General features: G+C 45.8%; 1 protein-coding gene across 1 annotated transcript in view; it reads right to left on the bottom strand.

The window, feature by feature from the left end:
* Positions 1–648: 648 nt before the first annotated feature.
* jade3 (jade family PHD finger 3) overlaps positions 649–24,783 on the bottom strand; it is a 39,385-nt gene continuing 15,250 nt past the window's right edge. Inside the window, 6 exon segments of the mRNA XM_084172237.1 lie at positions 649–4,745; positions 4,747–5,190; positions 6,512–6,629; positions 15,810–16,304; positions 18,335–18,451; positions 20,928–21,095. Of these exon segments, the coding sequence (XP_084028363.1) occupies positions 4,159–4,745; positions 4,747–5,190; positions 6,512–6,629; positions 15,810–16,304; positions 18,335–18,451; positions 20,928–21,095 (1,929 nt within the window). The 3' untranslated portion in view covers positions 649–4,158.

The following is a 24,783-nucleotide window of genomic DNA, read 5'->3' as shown; positions in this document are numbered from 1 at the left end:
CCACCAGTCAGACCATACACCACCAGTCAGACCATACACCACCACCAGTCAGACCATACACCACCAGTCAGACCATACACCACCACCAGTCAGACCATACACCACCAGTCAGACCATACACCACCACCAGTCAGACCATACACCACCACCAGTCAGACCATACACCACCACCAGTCAGACCATACACCACCACCAGTCAGACCATACACCACCACCAGTCAGACCATACACCACCACCAGTCAGACCATACACCACCACCAGTCAGACCATACACCACCACCAGTCAGACCATACACCACCACCAGTCAGACCATACACCACCACCAGTCAGACCATACACCACCAGTCAGACCATACACCACCACCAGTCAGACCATACACCACCACCAGTCAGACCATACACCACCAGTCAGACCATACACCACCAGTCAGACCATACACCACCAGTCAGACCATACACCACCAGTCAGACCATACACCACCACCAGTCAGACCATACACCACCACCAGTCAGACCATACACCACCAGTCAGACCATACACCACCAACAGTCAGACCATACACCACCAACAGTCATACACCATCGCATTTCAGGTTCCATAACCCTGCAGCTCTTCTGTTCCAGGGGTAAAGCATGTCACCAAATATCCATTTTGATTAAATATACTATTTATTACCTAGTAAAAAGGATACAAAATCCTAACAATACAGTCAGTGAATTTCATATTCCTACATATAAAAAACATTTGCGCTATTGAACACAATGATACTCTCAAAGAGATACTTGACAAACACTCCCTCTGTCCAACTCAGGAAATAGAGACTAATGGAAGAACTGGCTGTTCACCGACAGTTTCCTCATCTGAAATGATGTGAAAGCATAGGTAGCTAATGCTGGCAGTACAAGTGATGCTAATGCTGGCAGTACAAGAGATGCTAATGCTGGCAGTACAAGTGATGCTAATGCTGGCAGTACAAGTGATGCTAATGCTGGCAGTACAAGAGATGCTAATGCTGGCAGTACAAGTGATGCTAATGCTGGCAGTACAAGAGATGCTAATGCTGGCAGTACAAGTGATGCTAATGCTGGCAGTACAAGAGATGCTAATGCTGGCAGTACAAGTGATGCTAATGCTGGCAGTACAAGAGATGCTAATGCTGGCAGTACAAGAGATGCTAATGCTGGCAGTACAAGTGATGCTAATGCTGGCAGTACAAGTGATGCTAATGCTGACAGTACACGAGATGCTAATGCAGGCAGTACAAGAGATGCTAATGCTGGCAGTACAAGATATGCTAATGCTGGCAGTACAAGTGATGCTAATGCTGGCAGTACAAGTGATGCTAATGCTGACAGTACACGAGATGCTAATGCAGGCAGTACAAGAGATGCTAATGCTGGCAGTACAAGAGATGCTAATGCTGGCAGTACAAGAGATGCTAATGCTGGCAGTACAAGAGATGCTAATGCTGGCAGTACAAGAGATGCTAATTCTGTCAGTACAAGAGATGCTAATGCTGGCAGTACAAGAGATGCTAATGCTGGCAGTACAAGAGATGCTAATGCTGGCAGTACAAGAGATGCTAATGCTGGCAGTACAAGAGATGCTAATGCTGACAGTTCAAGAGATAGCAAAAGAGAGCGAGAGAAATGAGTGAAAGAGATCATGACAGAGAGAGCGAGAGAAGTGGGAAAGATATCAATGCTAGGTTTAATTGAGCCCTTTATAACTGTCACATTGTGGTTCTTCAGCCAAAAGAACGACATCTTCTGTGTGATGTCATCGATCAATATCAGTGTTTAACTCCACGTGTCATGACACTAATGACTATTTACAGCCAAATTAAAAAGTTTTTATTTTAATCAATATTTACAATACTTGTCTAAGGCCATGTTATCCTACATAGGGGGGTTGAGTAGATTCCCTTATTATGAAGACTACCACTTCGATGTGCAGAGAACAGAAAATAATTTATAGAGGCCGACCGATAGGATGAAAATCAACATTTGAAGCATATTTATTGGACAATTGCTATTTTGGATGGCAATTTGAGACTTCAGTGTGGAAAAATTACACTTTTTAATTTATCCGACGTAAAACACTAAATCGGCAAGTCTCGTCCCCCCAACAAAAAAAACATCAGTCAGGCTCTAATTATTTAATTATTTATAGCCTGAGCAGAGAAGACAGAAATAAACAGAGAAGTAATTTAATCAGAAGACAGTCCAAGGCCGTTCCGTTCATACCGAGCATGGAGAGGGAGAGAGAGCAAACATCCATTAGAGATGACGTGGCTTAGAGGATCTGGTCCAGGACTACTGTCATGAATTAGTCCTGTGCTCCTGTCCCAGTGTCCCTGTGTACAATACAGTGCCTTGCAAAAGTATTCATCCCCCTTGGCATTTTTCCTATTTTGTTGCATTACAACCTGTAATTTAAATGGATTTTTATTTGGATTTCATGTAATGGACATACACAAAATAGTCAAAATTGGTGAAGTGAAATGAAAAAAATAACTTGTTTCGAACAATTCTAAAAAATTAATAACGGAAAAGTGGTGCGTGCACATGTATTCACCCACTTTGCTATGAAGCCCCTAAATAAGATCTGGTGCAACCAATTACCTTCAGAAGTCACATAATTAGTTAGATTGCACACTGGTGGACTTTATTTAAGTGTCACATGATCTGTCACATGATCTCAGTATATATACACCTGTTCTGAAAGGCCCCAGAGTCTGCAACACCACTAAGCAAGGGGCACCACCAAGCAAGTGGCACCATGAAGACCAAGGAGCTCTCCAAACAGGTCAGGGACAAAGTTGTGGAGAAGTACAGATCAGGGTTGGGTTATTAAAAAAATATCAGAAACTTTGAACATCCCACGGAGCACCATTAAATCCATTATTAAAAAATTGAAAGAATATGGCACCACAACAAACCTGCCAAGAGAGAGCCGCCCACCAAAACTCACGGACCAGGCAAGGAGGGCATTAATCAGAGAGGCAACAAAGAGACCAAAGATAACCCTGAAGGAGCTGCAAAGCTCCACAACGGAGATTGGAGTATCTGTCCATAGGACCACTTTAAGCCGGACACTCCACAGAGCTGGGCTTTGCAGAAGAGTGGCCAGAAAAAAGCTGCTGCTTAAAGAAAAAAATAAGCAAACACGTTTGGTGATCGCCAAAAGGCATGTGGGAGACTCCCCAAACATATGGAAGAAGGTACTCTGGTCAGATTAGACTAAAATTGAGCTTTTTGGCCATCAAGGAAAACGCTATGTCTGGCACAAACCCAACACCTCTCATCACCCCGAGAACACCATCCCCACAGTGAAGCATGGTGGTGGCAGCATCATGCTGTGGGGATGTTTTTCATCAGCAGGGACTGGGAAACTGGTCAGAATTGACAGAATGATGGATGGCGCTAAATACAGGGAAATTCTTGAGGGAAACCTGTTTCAGTCTCCCAGAGATTTGAGACTGGGACGGAGGTTCACCTTCTAGCAGGACAATGACCCTAAGCATACTGCTAAAGCAACACTTGAGTGGTTCAAGGGGAAACATTTAAATGTCTTGGAATGGCCTAGTCAAAGCCCAGACCACAATCCAATTGAGAATCTGTGGTATGACTTAAAGATTGGTGTACACCAGCGGAACCCATCCAACTTGAAGGAGCTGGAGCAGTTTTGTCTTGAAGAATGGGCAAAAATCCCAGTGGCTAGATGTGCCAAGCTTATAGAGACATACCCCAAGAGACTTGCAGCTGTAATTGCTGCAAAAGGTGGCTCTACAAAGTATTGACTTTGGGGGGGGGTGAATAGTTATGCACGCTTAAGTTCTGTTTTTTTGTCTTATTTCCTGTTTAATTCACACACAAATATTTTGCATCTTCAAAGTGGTAGGCATGTTGTGTAAATCAAATGATACAAACCCCACAAAAATCCATTTTAATTCCAGGTTGTAAGGCAACAAAATTGGAAAAATGCTAAGGGAGGTTACTACTTTTGCAAGGCACTGTAGATAGATGGCCCAGCCAGTGCTCTGGCTCAGTGTAGGGGCTCTGGGTTCTGAAAGCTTGAATGTCCCACAGCCTGCCTGCCTGCTCTGACAGAGCTGGGGCGTGAGGTGAAGGGTCGTAGGTCATGTCAGGGCTGTCACCTCTGTACTGAGGTCCTACTGGACCCCCCCAGGTTCTGCTTCCCCTTGTGGTAGTCTCCCCCTGCCTGACCCCCCGGGGCCACCCTACCCTGCCTCGACCTCTGACCTTTAGCCTCTGGCTCTGAGTCACTGAGTTCCAGGTCCGGGCAGTATCCGTCCGTCTCCTGGTAGGGTGGTGATCTGGTACCACCGGGTCCCTGGGGGCCTCCAGGAGCTGGTTTGGCCCAGGGCCGGTCCTTGGCTGATCTGGAGCCTTTACCCCCCTGGGACAGCTTGTCCCCCCGCAGGTCCTCCGTGGTCCGCACCAAGCTGACCGTCGCCTCCTTGAACGACCGGCTGAAGTGCTCCATGGTGGAATCACTGAAGCTGACTGATTGGCTGGCCTTAACCCCTGAACCCTCGCTGGTTTCCTGTTCGCTGGGGGTCTGACAGGAGCTGTCCTTCTGGGTCACGCCCACCATCTTCTCCATCACGCCGTTGGATCTAGGGACGGGCCCCGCCCGCTCTTGGTCCAGTTTGCCATTTCCATTGGAAGAGTGGCCATGTAGGGCGGTGTGGAGCGCCAATGGTTTACCAGTCACCAGTCAGGGGCTTGCCAGTCAGGGGCTTGCCAGTCAGGGGCTTGCCAGTCAGGGGCTTGCCAGTCGGTTTAATGGTCAGGGCTGAGCCTCTGGCCGTACTGTTGGTCAGTGCTGGTCCAGTGGCGGTACTGACCTCCCTACGTGACTGACCTGAGGTAGACAGTAGACTGCCATTGGAGCGCTCCTCTCTCCTGCCTCGCCCATGGAGCGGAGGCTTCCCCAGCCCCCCCCCTCCCTTCCCCAGCCCCCCTCCTCCCTTCCCCAGCCCCCCTCCTCCCCCACTGCGTTGGTGAACGTTCCCGCTGTTATCCGGACAGAGGGGGCCGTTGCCTGACTTGGAGCCAGTCTTCCCGTTACCCAGGGACACTTTGGGCATCTTCAGCTTCAGGGTGATTCTGGGAGGAGGCCGGAACAACATGCTCTCCACCGGGAACAAAACAGGCAGACCTGGAGAGAGACAAACACCAAGAAGGTCAATCAGAATTATGGGTTAGTCCACATCTCCTCCCATATAAACTATTAAAGGGGGCTAAAGTTCTGATTTGGCCTTGTTTTGCAGCTTGGTCATTAAGAAATGCAGTGGCGGCCATGACTGAAGCCAAACAAGAGTTGTCTTGGGGGGTGGGGTTAATGTCCGTTGAGTGTGTGTTCTCACATGATAAGCATTTGAACATAGACTCTGCCAAAACAGTGCACAGTCACTCACCCTTCTAGATAACATGAAACAGTCTAACCAGGTCTATGCTAGCTAGCCAACTTCTTTCGGCAATTAGCTTCAGCCGGCTGGTGTGCTACCGTGGCAAAGTTGGTTTGACATTGGATAGCCTATCTCTGGGGCTAGTTAGGGAAGGTCAATAAATTACACAATGTAAATGGGAAGATATTTTCATGTTGCACATCTTTTAGTTGTCTTATTAAATGCTTTCAATATTTGTAAACTAATTTCTACAATTAATAGTTGGTTTGAGGTTAAGTCATTGAAATTTGGAGCTACTGACAATTTATAATATTGTCCCATTTTGTACATTGTGTAATTTACTGATGGTCCCTAACTAGCCCCATAGGGATATCGAATGTCAAACCAACTTGACCATGGGCATTATGATCAGGTCGCATGCAGCTGTGCTTTGAAATGATGTTTACTTGGGAGCTGCCAGCTGTGGGCAGGATTTAAATAAACTCAACCCAAGGAAAACGGTTACGGTGCCCTTCATTCTGTGACCATTTTTTTCCTATCATCTTGCAAATCTCAGTTTTGGAATAAAAAGTATCCTATTTACACTTTTAACACTAGAATAAATGTTTGACTCATATCGATGCCACATAGGCCATTTTCAAAACGAGTTGTTGCTTTTTAGGGACAGTGTCTGAAATATGGCTTGTCTACTACCTACTTAAAGAGCTAACTAATCATCCTACTTAGAATGTACTGCTTTGTAAAACACAAATGCAGTAAACAACAAATATACTAGGCACCTCTATTCTCACAATTAGTCATCTAATGTGCGTTGAGTCCCACCACTCGTTAAGCGCGTCAATTTATCTGATTATCAGCTGTTGTCAAACACACGTCAGTCTGAAAATATGATTCTCTTCCTCAATAGTGTGCAGCGAATTCTAGTAGGTCAAATGCATAAATGAGTATGTCATCCTGGCATTTAAAGCATTGTAATTTCACATATAATTTATATTTTCACATATCCAAAATGCCTATTATTTAGAATGCAAGTACGGATATTCGGATATGGCCACACACACAGTCTCTTACCAGCGGAGACCTCCTGGTTGAGCAGTTTGACGTGGAGGTTGAAGATCTGCTCCTGGGCTTTGCTCTGAGACAGTTTCAGCTTTTCCCTCCGACTCACCATGTAACACAGGTTCCTCACCTGCAGGGGACACAACATGGCCGTCAGGTGAGCTAACAAATACTCACCCTAACCCTAACCCAGCCACCAGGTGAGCTAACAGATACTCACCAACTGATAGATTAATTATTCATGACTAATTATTACACCCTGAAACTGTGTATAATGTGTTAGAAATGTGTGAGTGTAGGACCAGTAAAGGCTATGGCATTGAGCCACTATTTAGCAATGTGAGTAAGAGTCAGGCCAGACAACAAAGACAACTGAGAAACTAAGATAAAGAGGCCTCCCAATTTAGGGAGGGGAGAAACTGTTATGAAAACATAATATTGTGAGAACGGCAATAACTGAGTAATGCAGGGAGTAGGATATGTGTGTGTGTGTGTGTGTGTGTGTGTATGTATGTGTGTGTGTGTGTGTGTGTGTGTGTGTGTGTGTGTGTGTGTGTGTGTATGCATGTGTGTGTGTGTGTGTGTGTGTGTGTGTATGCATGTGTGTATATGTGTATATGTGTGTGTGAACTGAAGGTCAGTAGAGCAGTTTTAGAGTGGAAAACTACAGCCCGCCTACAGAGGGGAGGGATTTCTTTTTGTATGACGTATGAGTATAAAAGATGGACTCTGAAATTGTGATGGCAGAATTCTCAATGAATAAATATCTCTGACTATGCAGACCGGGACTCTGGCCGTTACTTAAATCCCAAAAGACTTACAACCTTTTGGGAGACGCACAGAGACACTAAAATAGTTTGTTAAATAATTCACATAACACCAACACTCACCCTAACCTTAACCCAGCCATCAGGTGAGCTAACAAATACTCACTAACACTCACCCTAACACTAACAAATACTCACTAACACTCACCCTAACACTAACAAATACTCACTAAACACTCACCCTAACACTAACAAATACTCACTAAACACTCACCCTAACACTAACAAATACCTCACTAACACTCACCCTAACACTAACAAATACTCACTAACACCTAACATAACCCTAATACTCACCAAGCTCTAACAAATACTCACTAACTCTCACAAACACTCACCCTAACACTAACTCTCACCCTAACACCAACTCTCACCCTAACACTAACTCTCACCCTAGCACTATAACACTCACCCTAACACTATAACACTCACCCTAACACTAACTCTCACCCTAACACTAACCCTCACCCTAACACTAACTCTCACCCTAACACTAACCCTCACCCTAACACTAACTCTCACCCTAACACTAACTCTCACCCTAACACTAACTCTCACCCTAACACTAACCCTCACCCTAACACTAACTCTCACCCTAACACTAACTCTCACCCTAACACTAACACTATAACTCTCACCCTAACACTATAACACTCACCCTAACACTAACTCTCACCCTAACACTAACTCTCACCCTAGCACTATAACTCTCACCCTAACACCAACTCTCACCCTAACACCAACTCTCACCCTAACACCAACTCTCACACTAACACCAACTCTCACCCTAACACCAACTCTCACCCTAACACCAACTCTCACACTAACACCAACTCTCACCCTAACTCTCACTCTAACACTAACTCTCACCCTAACACTAACCCTCACCCTAACACCAACTCTCACCCTAACACCAACTCTCACCCTAACACCAACTCTCACCCCAAGACTCCCAGCAATTTGTCTCCATCTGGTGGCTGATTTAGATACTTTGCGTCTCCACGGGGATGTATGAATTGATTTAGAGGTCAAGCTACAGATTTATTCTATTGGATGGATCCTCTACATTTGACTACTTATGTGTGGATTTAGTAAAAATTGTGTGAAGGAAACAATTCTTTGCCTATTTTAGCTTAAATTTTAGTGAATATCTAAGATATATATATATATATATATATATATATATAAACTCAGCAAAAAAAGAAATGTCTTCTCACTGTCAACTGTGTTTATTTTCAGCAAATTTAACATGTGTAAATATTTGTATGAACATAACAAGATTCAACAACTGAGACATAAACTGAACAAGTTCCACAGACATGTGACTAACAGAAATGGAATAATGTGAACCTGAACAAAGGGGGGGTCAAAATCAAAAGTAACGGTCAGTATCTGGTGTGGCCATCAGCTGCATTACAGGGGCTTGCAAAAGTATTCACCCCCCTTGTTGCCCTACAACCTATATTAAAATGGATTTTTTGGGGTTTGTATCATTTGATTTACACAACATGCCTACCACTACGAAGATGCAAAATATTTGTGTGTGAATTAAACAAGAAATGAGACAAAAAAAACAGAACTTGAGCGTGCATAACTATTCACCCCCCCAAAGTCAATACTTTGTAGAGCCACCTTTTGCAATTACAGCTGCAAGTCTCTTGGGGTATGTCTCTATAAGCTTGGCACGTCTAGCCACTGGGATTTTTGCCCATTCTTCAAGGCAAAACTGCTCCAGTTCCTTCAAGTTGGATGGGTTCCGCTGGTGTACAGCAATCTTTAAGTCATACCACAGATTCTCAATTGGATTGAGGTCTGGGCTTTGACTAGGCCAGTCCAAGACATTTAAATGTTTCCTCTTGAACCACTCGAGTGTTGCTTTAGCAGTATGCTACGGGTCATTGTCCTGCTGGAAGGTGAACCTCCGTCCCAGTCTCAAATCTCTGGAAGACTGAAACAGGTTTCCCTCAAGAATTTCCCTGTATTTAGCGCCATCCATCATTCCTTCAATTCTGACCAGTTTCACAGTCCCTGCCGATGAAAAACATCCCCACAGCATGATGCTGCCACCACCATGCTTCACTGTGGGGATGTTTTTTTCGGGGTGATGAGAGGTGTTGGGTTTGTGCCAGACATAGCGTTTTCCTTGATGGCCAAAAAGCTCAATTTTAGTCTCATCTGACCAGATTACCTTCTTCCATATGTTTGCTTATTTTTTTCTTTAAGCAATTGCTTTTTTCTGGCCACTCTTCCGTAAAGCCCAGCTCTGTGGAGTGTACGGCTTAAAGTGGTCAAATGGACAGATACTACAATCTCCGCTGTGGAGCTTTGCAGCTCCTTCAGGGTTATCTTTGGTCTCTTTGTTGCCTCTCTGATTAATGCCCTCCTTGCCTGGTCTGTGAGTTTTGGAGAGCGGCCCTCTCTTTGCAGGTTTGTTGTGGTGCCATATTCTTTCCATTTTTTAAATAATGGATTTAATGGTGCTCCGTGGGATGTTCAAAGTTTCTGATATTTTTTTTTATAACCCAACCCGGATCTGTACTTCTCCACAACTTTGCCCCTGACCTGTTTGGAGAGCTCCTTGGTCTTCATGGTGCCGCTTGCTTGGTGGTGCCCCTTGCTTATTGGTGTTGCAGACTCTGGGGCCTTTCAGAACAGGTGTATATATACACTGAGATCATGTGAAAGATCATGTGACACTTAAATAAAGTCCACCAGTGTGCAATCTAACTAATTATGTGACTTCTTGAGGTAATTGGTTGCACCAGATCTTATTTAGGGGCTTCATAGCAAAGGGGGTGAATACATATGCATGCACCACTTTTCCGTTATTTATTGTCAAATATTTTGAAACAGGTTATTTTTTTCATTTCACTTCACCAATTTGGACTATTTTGTGTATGTCCATTACATGGAATCCAAATAAAAATCAATTTAAATTACAGGTTGTAATGCAACAAAATAGGAAAAATGCCAAGGGGGATGAATACTTTTGCAAGGCACTGTATCTATAGTAGTACTGTATAGGTCTAGTAGCCATCACCAGTGTATAGACTGTATAGGTCTAGTAGCCATCACCAGTGTATAGACTGTATAGGTCTAGTAGCCATCACCAGTGTATAGACTGTATAGGTCTAGTAGCCATCACCAGTGTATAGACTGTATAGGTCTAGTAGCCATCACCAGTGTATAGACTGTATAGGTCTAGTAGCCATCACCAGTGTATAGACTGTACGGTGACCTGTGAAGGATTGGATATGATATAATAATGATAATAATAATAATAATAATAATAATAATAATAATATGCCATTTAGCAGACTCTTTTATCCAAAGCAACTTAGTCATGTGCGCAAACATTTTTACGTATGGGGGTGGTCCCGGGGATCGAACCCACTACCCTGGCGTTACAAGCGCCGTGCTCTACCAATTGAGCTACAGAGGTGACCTGTGAAGGGTTGGATATGATCTGTACGGTGACCTGTGAAGGGTTGGATATGATCTGTACGGTGACCTGTGAAGGGTTGGATATGATATGTACGGTGACCTGTGAAGGGTTGGATATGATATGTACGGTGACCTGTGAAGGGTTGGATATGATCTGTACGGTGACCTGTGAAGGGTTGGATATGATCTGTACGGTGACCTGTGAAGGGATGGTTATGATATGTACGGTGACCTGTGAAGGGATGGATATGATATGTACGGTGACCTGTGAAGGGTTGGATATGATCTGTACGGTGACCTGTGAAGGGTTGGATATGATCTGTACGGTGACCTGTGAAGGGTTGGATATGATCTGTACGGTGACCTGTGAAGGGTTGGATATGATCTGTACGGTGACCTGTGAAGGGTTGGATATGATCTGTACGGTGACCTGTGAAGGGTTGGATATGATCTGTACGGTGACCTGTGAAGGGATGGTTATGATATGTACGGTGACCTGTGAAGGGATGGTTAGGATATGTACGGTGACCTGTGAAGGGTTGGATATGATCTGTACGGTGACCTGTGAAGGGTTGGATATGATCTGTACGGTGACCTGTGAAGGGTTGGATATGATCTGTACGGTGACCTGTGAAGGGTTGGATATGATCTGTACGGTGACCTGTGAAGGGTTGGATATGATCTGTACGGTGACCTGTGAAGGGTTGGATATGATCTGTACGGTGACCTGTGAAGGGTTGGATATGATCTGTACGGTGACCTGTGAAGGGTTGGATATGATCTGTACGGTGACCTGTGAAGGGTTGGATATGATCTGTACGGTGACCTGTGAAGGGTTGGATATGATATGTACGGTGACCTGTGAAGGGTTGGATATGATCTGTACGGTGACCTGTGAAGGGTTGGATATGATCTGTACGGTGACCTGTGAAGGGATGGTTATGATATGTACGGTGACCTGTGAAGGGATGGATATGATATGTACGGTGACCTGTGAAGGGTTGGATATGATCTGTACGGTGACCTGTGAAGGGTTGGATATGATCTGTACGGTGACCTGTGAAGGGTTGGATATGATCTGTACGGTGACCTGTGAAGGGTTGGATATGATCTGTACGGTGACCTGTGAAGGGTTGGATATGATCTGTACGGTGACCTGTGAAGGGTTGGATATGATCTGTACGGTGACCTGTGAAGGGATGGTTATGATATGTACGGTGACCTGTGAAGGGATGGTTATGATATGTACGGTGACCTGTGAAGGGTTGGATATGATCTGTACGGTGACCTGTGAAGGGTTGGATATGATCTGTACGGTGACCTGTGAAGGGTTGGATATGATCTGTACGGTGACCTGTGAAGGGTTGGATATGATCTGTACGGTGACCTGTGAAGGGATGGATATGATCTGTACGGTGACCTGTGAAGGGTTGGATATGATCTGTACGGTGACCTGTGAAGGGTTGGATATGATCTGTACGGTGACCTGTGAAGGGTTGGATATGATCTGTACGGTGACCTGTGAAGGGTTGGATATGATCTGTACGGTGACCTGTGAAGGGATGGTTATGATATGTACGGTGACCTGTGAAGGGATGGTTATGATATGTACGGTGACCTGTGAAGGGTTGGATATGATCTGTACGGTGACCTGTGAAGGGTTGGATATGATCTGTACGGTGACCTGTGAAGGGATGGATATGATATGTACGGTGACCTGTGAAGGGTTGGATATGATCTGTACGGTGACCTGTGAAGGGTTGGATATGATCTGTACGGTGACCTGTGCCAGCTCAACACCTACGAATGTCGGGTGTGGAGTCCCCTAACCTAATTCCTCACCTGCAGGGGAAAACACGGCGGTCAAATTCTTCCTGTAAGACCCGGGATTCGAACTGGCAAACCCTGGCTACCTGCCACCCCATATAAGCACCCACCTCAGATCATAATATCACAGGGCTCAGAGAACTATACTGAACAAAAATAGAAATGCAACAAGCAACAATTTTACTGAGTTACAGTGCATTCGGAAAGTATTCAGACCCCTTCCATATTTTGTTACATTACAGCCTTATTCTGAAATTGATTAAATAAATGTTTTTCCTCATCAATCTACACACAATATCCTATAATGACAAAGCAAAACATGTTTTAGAAATATTTGCAAATGTCTTAAATATAAAAAACTGAAATATTTCATTTACATAAGTATTCAGACCCTTTACTCAGTACTTTGTTGAAGCACCTTTGGCAGCGATTACAGCCCCGAGTCTTCTTGGGTATGACGCTACAAGCCTGGCACACCTGTATTTGGGGAGTTTCTCCCATTCTTCTCTGCAGATCCTCCCAAGCTGTCAGGTTGGATGGGGAGCGTCGCTGCACAGCTATTTTCAGGTCTCTCCAGAGATGTTCGATCGGGTTCAAGTCCGGGCTCTGGCTGGGCCACTCAAGGACATTCAGAGACTTGTCCCGAAGCCACTCCTGCGTTGTCTTGGCTGTGTGCTTAGGGTCGTTGTCCTGTTGGAAGGTGAACCTTTGCCCCAGTCTGAGGTCCTGAGCGCTCTGGAGCAGGTTTTCATCAAGGATCTCGCTATACTTTCCTCTGTTCATCTTTCCCTCGAGCCTGACTAGTCTCCCAGTCCCTGCCGCTGAATAACATTCCCACAGCATGATGCTGCCACCACCATGCTTCACCGTAGAGATGGTGCCAGGTTTCCTCCTGACGTGACACTTGGCATTCAGGCCAAAGAGTTCAATCTTGGTTTCATCAGACCAGGGAATCTTGTTTCTCATGGTCAGAGTCCTTTAGGTGCCTTTTGGCAAACTCCAAGCGGGCTGTCATGTGCCTTTTACTGAGGAGTGGCTTCCGTCTGGCCACTCTACCATAAAGGCCTGATTGGTGGAGTGCTGCTGAGATGGTTGTCCTTCTGGAAGGTTCTCCCATCTCCACAGAGGAACTCTGGAACTCTGTCAGATAGACCATTGGGTTCTTGATCACCTCCCTGACTAAGGCCCTTCTCCCCCGATTGCTCAGTTTGGCCGGGCGGCCAGCTCTAGGAAGAGTCTTGGTGGTTCCAAACTTCTTCCATTTAAGAATAATGGAGGCCACTGTGTTCTTGGGGACCTTCAATGCTGATGACGTTTTTCGGTACTCTTCCCCAGATCTGTCCTCGACACAATCCTGTCTCGGAGCTCTACAGACAATTCCTTCAACCTCATGGCTTGGTTTTTGCTCTGACATGCACTGTCAACTGTGGGACCTTATATAGACAGGCGTATGCCTTACCAAATCCAATCAATAGAATTTAGTTGTAGAAACATCGAGGATGATCAATGGAAACAGGATGCCCCGGAGCTCAATTTCGAGTCTCATAGCAAAGGGTCTGAATACTTAAGTAAATATCATATTTCCTTTTTAATTTTTTTAATAAATTTGCACACATTTCTAAAAACCTTTTTTCGCTTAGTCATTATGGGGTATTGAGTGTAGATTGATGAGGACATTTAAAAAAAACAAAAAAACTATTTTAGAATAAGGCTGTAACGTAACAAAATGTGGAAAAAGGAAAGGTGTCTGAATACTTCAGAATGCACTGCATATGGAAATCAGTAAATTGAAATAAATTAATTAGGCCCTAATCTATGGATTTCACATGACTGGGCAGGGGTGCAGCCATGGGTGGGCTTGGGAGGGCATAGGCCCACCCACTTGCCAGCCAGGCCCACTCACTGGGGAGCCAGGTCCAGCCAATCAGAATGAGTTTTTCCCCCACAAAAGGGCATTATTACAGACTGAAATACTCCTCAGTTTCATCAGCTGTTCGGGTGGCTGGTCTCAGACGATCCCGCAGGTGAAAAAGCTGGATGTGGAGGTCCTGGGGTTGTGAGGCCGGTTGGACGTACTGCCAAATTCTCTAAAACAACGTTGGAGGCGGCTTATGGTAGAGAAATGAACATTCAATTCTCTGGCAACCGCTCTGGTGGACATTCCTGCAGTCAGCATGTTAATTGCACACTCCCTCAAAACTTGAGACCTCTGTGGCATTGTGTTGTGTGACAAAACGGCACATTTTAGAGTGGCCTTTTATTGTCCCCAGTACAAGGTGCACCTGTGTAATGATCATGCTGTTTAATCAGCTTCTTGATATGCCACACCTGTCAGGTGGATGGATTATCTTGGCAAAGGAGAAATGCTCACTATGAGGGATGTAAACTAATTCTTCCACAAAATTTGAGAGAAATCAGCTTTTTGTGCGTATGGAACATTTCTGGGATCTTTTTTTTCAGCTCACGAAACATGGGACCAACACTTTACATATTGCGTTCATATCTTTGTTCAGTGAAGTATAATTTAAAAGGTGACCATCCGTATGAGTGTGTGGATGCTGTCTTCTAAAAACACAGTACAGCTTTAACAGTGTTTGTAGAGAGAAAGTTGAAGCAACAGTCGATGTACAATGAGTGTACAAAACATTAGGAACACCTTCCTAATATTGAGTTGCACCCCATTTTGCCCTCAGAATAGCACAATTCGTCGGGGCATGGACTCTACAAGTTGTTGAAAGCGTTCCACAGGGACGCTGGCCCATGTTGACTCCAACGCTTCCCACAGTTCTGTCAAGTTGGCTGGATGTCCTTTGGGTGGTGGACCATTCTTGATACACACAGGAAACTGTTGAGTGTGAAGAACCCAGCAGCGTTGCAGTTCTTGAAACAAATCGTTGTGCTTGGCACCTACTACCATACCCCGTTCAAAGGCACTTAAATATTTTGTCTTGCCAATTCACCCTCTGAATAGCACACGTACACAATCCATGTCTCAAGGCTTAAAAAAAAAATCCTTCTTTAACCTTTCTCCTCACCTTCATTAACACTGATTGAAGTGGATTTAACAAGTGACATCAATAACGGATCACAGCTTTCACCTGGACTCACATGGTCAGTCTATGTCATGGAAAGAACAGGTGTTCCTAATGTTTTGTATACTCAGGGTATATCTATATTAAACATCTAATCAATATAATATAAGTAATACTAACCCTCTCTAAGTCCTGTCGGAGGTGCATGAACATCCTCATGCGTGTGTGGATGCTGTCTTCATGAGGCAACAGCAGCAGGTTCTCCTCCTCACTAGGGGGCAGCAGAGCACGGTTGAAGTTGCTCTTCCTCTTCAGTTTCCAGTACTGGTAGATGAAGTCCAGCAGGGTGCGAGGTAGGCCCAGGTTCAGGGCCAGCTCCTCGGGGTGGATCAGAGTATAAAACCCCTCCTCCAGTTCTAATAACCTCTGGGCCCTCAGGCCCCCCCTCTCTGGGTCTATGGGGGGTTTGGGCCGGGCCGGGCTGTGGGCTGGCTGAGAGGGGCTGAGACCGGGGGCCGGTGGGTCCGAGGAGGCCTGGTTCTTGGGCTTGCTGTGCTTCAGGCAGTAGGACTTGAACTTCACCTCGTCTCCTTCATCCAGGATGGTCTTCATCTCCAGGCTGTGCTCGAAGGCACACGTCACATGGAACGGGATGGTACAGTTCTTCACGGAGCACTGAGTGGGATGGAGGGAGAACAAGGTATGGGTTCATTAACTCAGGGGTACGGAGCACTGAGAGGGATGGAGGGAGAACAAGGTATGGGTTCATTAACTCAGGGGTACGGAGCACTGAGAGGGATGGAGGGAGAACAAGGTATGGGTTCATTAACTCAGGGGTACGGAGCACTGAGAGGGATGGAGGGAGAACAAGGTATGGGTTCATTAACTCAGGGGTACGGAGCACTGAGAGGGATGGAGGGAGAACAAGGTATGGGTTCATTAACTCAGGGGTACGGAGCACTGAGAGGGATGGAGGGAGAACAAGGTATGGGTTCATTAACTCAGGGGTACGGAGCACTGAGAGGGATGGAGGGAGAACAAGGTATGGGTTCATTAACTCAGGGGTTGTCAAAGTGGGGTCCACGGAGGTCCTGCAGATTTCAAAATATATATATATAAAACATTTTACATTTCATTTTTTAATGAATATTACTAACAAATTAAACTCATTTTGGCCAAGGTATCCATTTAGAGGTTGTAATAAAATTTCATTATTAATCAACAATTTCTGTTCTTAACTCTGGGCCTGAGAGGCTCCCAGGGATATTGGTATCCACAGTACCCCACCAATTATACATGTTTAAACTCAATACTTCTTGTAATACCCCCCAAAAATGTGTCAACATAAATGCACTGTAATTGAAGCTTGAAAACTGCAACGTTCTCTCTGCCTCTTGGCAAAATGTGTAGAATTGCAGGAAATTTGCTTGAAAACTGCTAAATGTTCTCTCCGATGCTAGGAGACGGGCCTTTAAAATGTTCCTTCCAAGGGCCCGAGACTAGGTTGGTATGGCCATGCACTGCCAGTCACAGTCAAACTCCTTACATGCTATTTCTATCTCACTGCAGTGGGGTCCCTGATTAATTTACTATCACAAAAAGGATCCCTAAAAGTTTGAGATCCCCTGACTTAACACACTTCACTAGCTAATACAAAAGATAAACCACACTACGAGTTACATTACTACGAACGTGAACAACAAACCAAGAATCTACGAATGTGAACAACAAACCAAGAGACTTGGTTCAGACACACAGTCCAACTACCATGCTCACCTGTATGCAGGCTCCAGTCTTCAGCTTACAGAGGCTGCAGACACACAGTCCAGCTACCATGCTCACCTGTATGCAGGCTCCAGTCTTCAGCTTACAGAGGCTGCAGACACACAGTCCAGCTACCATGCTCACCTGTATGCAGGCTCCAGTCTTCAGCTTACAGAGGCTGCAGACACACAGTCCAACTACCATGCTCACCTGTATGCAGGCTCCAGTCTTCAGCTTACAGAGGCTGCAGACACACAGTCCAGCTACCATGCTCACCTGTATGCAGGCTCCAGTCTTCAGTTTACAGAGGCTGCAGACACACAGTCCAGCTACCATGCTCACCTGTATGCAGGCTCCAGTCTTCAGCTTACAGAGGCTGCAGACACACAGTCCAACTACCATGCTCACCTGTATGCAGGCTCCAGTCTTCAGTTTACAGAGGCTGCAGACACACAGTCCAACTACCATGCTCACCTGTATGCAGGCTCCAGTCTTCAGCTTACAGAGGCTGCAGACACACAGTCCAACTACCATGCTCACCTGTATGCAGGCTCCAGTCTTCAGCTTACAGAGGCTGCAGACACACAGTCCAGCTACCATGCTCACCTGTATGCAGGCTCCAGTCTTCAGCTTACAGAGGCTGCAGACACACAGTCCAGCTACCATGCTCACCTGTATGCAGGCTCCAGTCTTCAGCTTACAGAGGCTGCAGACACACAGTCCAGCTACCATGCTCACCTGTATGCAGGCTCCAGTCTTCAGCTTACAGAGGCTGCAGACACACAGTCCAGCTACCATGCTCACCTGTATGCAGGCTCCAGTCTTCAGTTTACAGAGGCTGCAGACACACAGTCCAACTACCATGCTCACCTGTATGCAGGCTCCAGTCTTCAGTTCAGTTTACAGAGGCTGCAGACACACAGTCCAACTACCATGCTCACCTGTATGCAGGCTCCAGTCTTCAGCTTACAGAGGCTGCAGATGAGAGCCCAGCGGGAGGGGGGGATGTGAGACACCTTGGTGATGGGCTCCATCCTCTCTGGACACGCTATGCTCACCTGCAGATACACAGGACCCTACTGTTAGATATACAGGACCCTACTGTTAGATACACAGGACCCTCCTGTTAGATACACAGGACCATACTGTTAGATACACAGGACCCTACTGTTAGATATACAGGACCCTCCTGTTAGATATACAGGACCATACTGTTAGATATACAGGACCATACTGTTAGATATACAGGACCCTCCTGTTAGATATACAGGACCATACTGTTAGATATACAGGACCCTACTGTTAGATACACAGGACCCTACTGTTAGATACACAGGACCCTCCTGTTAGATACACAGGACCATACTGTTAGATACACAGGACCCTACTGTTAGATACACAGGACCCTCCTGTTAGATATACAGGACCCTCCTGTTAGATACACAGGACCCTCCTGTTAGATATACAGGACCCTACTGTTAGATACACAGGACCCTCCTGTTAGATATACAGGACCCTCCTGTTAGATACACAGGACCCTCCTGTTAGATATACAGGACCCTCCTGTTAGATACACAGGACCCTACTGTTAGATACACAGGACCCTACTGTTAGATATACAGGACCCTCCTGTTAGATACACAGGACCCTCCTGTTAGATACACAGGACCCTCCTGTTAGATACACAGGACCCTCCTGTTAGATATACAGGACCCTCCTGTTAGATACACAGGACCCTACTGTTAGATACACAGGACCCTACTGTTAGATATACAGGACCCTCCTGTTAGATACACAGGACCCTCCTGTTAGATACACAGGACCCTCCTGTTAGATACACAGGACCCTCCTGTTAGATACACAGGACCATACTGTTAGATATACAGGACCCTCCTGTTAGATACACGGGACCATACTGTTAGATACACAGGACCCTCCTGTTAGATACACAGGACCCTCCTGTTAGATACACAGGACCATACTGTTAGATATACAGGACCCTCCTGTTAGATACACGGGACCATACTGTTAGATACACAGGACCCTCCTGTTAGATACACAGGACCCTCCTGTTAGATACACAGGACCCTCCTGTTAGATATACAGGACCATACTGTTAGATATACAGGACCCTACTGTTAGATATACAGGACCATACTGTTAGATATACAGGACCCTACTGTTAGATATACAGGACCCTCCTGTTAGATATACAGGACCATACTGTTAGATATACAGGACCATACTGTTAGATACACAGGACCCTACTGTTAGATACACAGGACCCTACTGTTAGATATACAGGACCCTCCTGTTAGATACACAGGACCCTCCTGTTAGATACACAGGACCCTCCTGTTAGATATACAGGACCCTCCTGTTAGATACACAGGACCCTACTGTTAGATACACAGGACCCTACTGTTAGATATACAGGACCCTCCTGTTAGATACACAGGACCCTCCTGTTAGATACACAGGACCCTCCTGTTAGATACACAGGACCCTCCTGTTAGATACACAGGACCCTCCTGTTAGATATACAGGACCCTCCTGTTAGATACACGGGACCATACTGTTAGATACACAGGACCCTCCTGTTAGATACACAGGACCCTCCTGTTAGATACACAGGACCATACTGTTAGATATACAGGACCCTCCTGTTAGATACACGGGACCATACTGTTAGATACACAGGACCCTCCTGTTAGATACACAGGACCCTCCTGTTAGATACACAGGACCCTCCTGTTAGATATACAGGACCATACTGTTAGATATACAGGACCCTACTGTTAGATATACAGGACCATACTGTTAGATATACAGGACCCTACTGTTAGATATACAGGACCATACTGTTAGATACACAGGACCCTCCTGTTAGATATACAGGACCATACTGTTAGATATACAGGACCATACTGTTAGATACACAGGACCCTCCTGTTAGATATACAGGACCATACTGTTAGATATACAGGACCCTACTGTTAGATATACAGGACCATACTGTTAGATATACAGGACCATACTGTTAGATATACAGGACCCTCCTGTTAGATACACAGGACCCTCCTGTTAGATACACAGGACCCTCCTGTTAGATACACAGGACCATACTGTTAGATATACAGGACCCTCCTGTTAGATATACAGGACCATACTGTTAGATATACAGGACCATACTGTTAGATATACAGGACCCTCCTGTTAGATATACAGGACCATACTGTTAGATATACAGGACCATACTGTTAGATATACAGGACCATACTGTTAGATATACAGGACCCTCCTGTTAGATATACAGGACCATACTGTTAGATACACAGGACCCTCCTGTTAGATACACAGGACCCTCCTGTTAGATACACAGGACCATACTGTTAGATATACAGGACCCTCCTGTTAGATATACAGGACCCTCCCGTTAGATACACAGGACCCTACTGTTAGACAGCTTTACTGTTACCACCACATTCTGACAGACGGGTGAATGCGTAAAAAGGACAAGGGGTTGATTTTTACCTCAGGGATCCACAGGGCACAGCTGACGTGTGCCCACTTGGTGCCCGCCCTCGTAGCCTTCATCGCCCCTCCCTTGATGGGGCACAGCTGACACTGGGGGTCGATGCCCAGAGCACATGTCCTGCACAGCCAGTTACCCTCTGGCACCTTCACTATACCATAGCACGCCTGGGCAGGAGAAGAGAGGTAGACGGTGGGTTAACAGGCATGCAGGGAGAGGAGGAGGAGAGAGACAGTAATTGAGAAACCTAGCCAAACAAAAACAGAGACCCAGAAAACCTGAGCCTACGCCTTCACTATGGTGAATCACTAAAACAATACAGAAATACACTACGGAGAAAGAAGGAACAGCCTGTCAGAAATCAGCTCAATGTAATTGAAGAATCCATAGACTCCAAGCACTTCTGGGAAAATTGGAAAACACTAAACAAACAACAACATGAAGAGCTATCTATCCAAAACGGAGATGTATGGGTAAACCACTTCTCCAATCTTTTTGGCCCTATAACAAAGAACAAACAGCAAAAACATATACATGATCAAATACAAATCTTAGAATCATCTATTCAAGACTACCAGAACCCACTGGATTCTCCAATTACATTGAATGAACTACAGGATAAAATACAAACCCTCCAACCCAAAAAGGCCTGTGGTGTTGATGGTATCCTCAATGAAATGATAAAATATACAGACCACAAATTCCAATTGGCTATACTTAAACTCTTTAACATCATCCTTAGCTCAGGCATCTTCCCCAATATTTGGAACCAAGGACTGATCACTCCAATCCACAAAAGTGGAGACAAATTTGACCCCAATAACTACCGTGGGATATGCGTCAACAGCAACCTTGGGAAAATCCTCTGCATTATCATTAACAGCAGACTAGTTCATTTCCTCAGTGAAAACAATGTACTGAGCAAATGTCAAATTGGCTTTTTACCAAATTACCGTACGACAGACCACGTATTCACCCTGCACACCCTCATTGACAAACAAACAAAGCAAAGCCTTCTCATGTTTTGTTAATTTCAAAAAAGCTTGAGACTCAATTTGGCATGAGGGTCTGCTATACAAATTTATGGAAATAATATTGGCAAAAAACACATTTCTTTCCACAGGGCCGTGGGGTGAGACAGGGATGCAGCTTAAGCCCCACCCTCTTCAACATATATATCAACGAATTGACGAGGGCACTAGAACAGTCTGCAGCACCCGGCCTCACCCTACTAGAATCTGAAGTCAAATGTCTTCTGTTTGCTGATGATCTGGTGCTTCTGTCACCAACAAAGGAGGGCCAACAGCAGCACCTAGATCTTCTGCACAGATTCTGTCAGACCTGGGCCCTGAGAGTAAATCTCAGTAAAGGTTGTTGCCAGGACCACGAATACAAATTCCATCTAGACACCGTTGCCCTAGAGCACACAAAAAACTATACATACCTCGGCCTAAACATCAGCGCCACAGGTAACTTCCACAAAGCTGTGAACGATCTGAGAGACAAGGCAAGAAGGGCCTTCTATGCCATCAAAAGGCACATAAAATTCGACATACCGAGGATCTGGCAAAAAATACTTGAATCAGTTAAAAGGAAGCGATTCCCAAACCTTCCATAACAAAGCCATCACCTACAGAGAAATGTACCTGGAGAAGAGTCCCCTAAGCCAGCTGGTTCTGGGATTCTGTTCACAAACACAAAGACCCACAGAGCCCCAGGACAGCAACACAATTAGACCCAACCAAATCATGAGAAAACAAAAATTTAATTATTTCCAATGTGTCAAGTAATTAACAAAAAAAAACTGAGCAAACTAGAATGCTATTTGGCCCTAAACAGAGAGTACACAGTGGCAGAATACCTGACCACTATGACTGACCCAAAATTAAGGAAAGCTTTGACTATGTACAGACTCAGTGAGCATAACCTTGCTATTGAGAAAGGCCGCCGTAGGCAGACCTGGCTCTCAAGAGAAGACAGGCTATGTGCACACTGCCCACAAAATGAGGTGGAAACTGAGCTGCACTTCCTAACCTCCTGCCAAATGTATGACCATATTAGAGACACATATTTCCCTCAGGTTACACAGATCCACAAAGAATTAGAAAACAAACCCAATTTTGATAAACTCCCATATCTATTGGGTGAAATACCACAGTGTGCCATCACAGCAGCAAGATTTGTGACCTGTTGCCACAAGAAAAGGGCAACCAGTGAAGAACAAACACCTTTGTAAATACTATTTGCACATCATTACAACACTGTAGAGATTTGAAACAATCTATTATTATGGAACTTTTGTGAGTAATATTTACTGTTCATTTTATTGTTTATCTCACTTTTGTTTATTATCTATTTCACTTGCTTTGGCAATGTAGACATACGTTTCCAATGCCAATAAAGCCCTTAAATTGAATTGAATTGACAGTGGGTTAACAGGCACGGAGAGAGACAGCAGTGGGTTAACAGGCAGGGACAGACAGCAGTGGGTTAACAGGCAGGGAGAGACAGCAGTGGGTTAACAGGCACGGAGAGAGACAGCAGTGGGTTAACAGGCAGGGAGAGAGACAGCAGTGGGTTAACAGGCAGGGAGAGAGACAGCAGTGGGTTAACAGGCAGGAAGAGAGACAGCAGTGGGTTAACAGGCAGGAAGAGAGACAGCAGTGGGTTAACAGGCAGGGAGAGACAGCAGTGGGTTAACAGGCAGGGAGAGACAGCAGTGGGTTAACAGGCAGGGAGAGACAGCAGTGGGTTAACAGGCAGGGAGAGAGACAGCAGTGGGTTAACAGGCAGGGAGAGAGACAGCAGTGGGTTAACAGGCAGGGAGAGAGACAGCAGTGGGTTAACAGGCAGGGAGAGACAGCAGTGGGTTAACAGGCAGGGAGAGACAGCAGTGGGTTAACAGGCAGGGAGAGACAGCAGTGGGTTAACAGGCAGGGAGAGACAGCAGTGGGTTAACAGGCAGGGAGAGACAGCAGTGGGTTAACAGGCAGGGAGAGACAGCAGTGGGTTAACAGGCAGGGAGAGAGACAGCAGTGGGTTAACAGGCAGGGAGAGACAGCAGTGGGTTAACAGGCAGGGAGAGACAGCAGTGGGTTAACAGGCAGGGAGAGAGACAGCAGTGGGTTAACAGGCAGGGAGAGAGACAGCAGTGGGTTAACAGGCAGGGAGAGAGACAGCAGTGGGTTAACAGGCAGGGAGAGAGACAGCAGTGGGTTAACAGGCAGGGAGAGAGACAGCAGTGGGTTAACAGGCAGGGAGAGAGACAGCAGTGGGTTAACAGCAGGGAGAGAGACAGCAGTGGGTTAACAGCAGGCAGAGAGACAGCAGTGGGTTAACAGGCAGGGAGAGACAGCAGTGGGTTACAGGCAGGGAGAGAGACAGCAGTGGGTTAACAGGCAGGGAGAGACAGCAGTGGGTTAACAGGCAGGGAGAGACAGCAGTGGGTTAACAGGCAGGAGAGAGACAGCAGTGGGTTAACAGGCAGGGAGAGACAGCAGTGGGTTAACAGGCAGGGAGAGACAGCAGTGGGTTAACAGGCAGGGAGAGAGACAGCAGTGGGTTAACAGGCAGGGAGAGAGACAGCAGTGGGTTAACAGGCAGGAAGAGAGACAGCAGTGGGTTAACAGGCAGGGAGAGACAGCAGTGGGTTAACAGGCAGGGAGAGAGACAGCAGTGGGTTAACAGGCAGGGAGAGAGACAGCAGTGGGTTAACAGGCAGGGAGAGACAGCAGTGGGTTAACAGGCAGGGAGAGAGACAGCAGTGGGTTAACAGGCAGGGAGAGAGACAGCAGTGGGTTAACAGGCAGGGAGAGAGACAGCAGTGGGTTAACAGGCAGGGAGAGAGACAGCAGT

This window comes from Coregonus lavaretus (assembly GCF_964263955.1).
Source record: "Coregonus lavaretus genome assembly, chromosome: 11".
Classification (NCBI taxonomy): Eukaryota; Metazoa; Chordata; class Actinopteri; order Salmoniformes; family Salmonidae; genus Coregonus; species Coregonus lavaretus.
The sequence above is the reverse complement of the archived record's forward strand: the minus strand, read 5'-3'. Positions and strand labels throughout refer to the sequence as shown.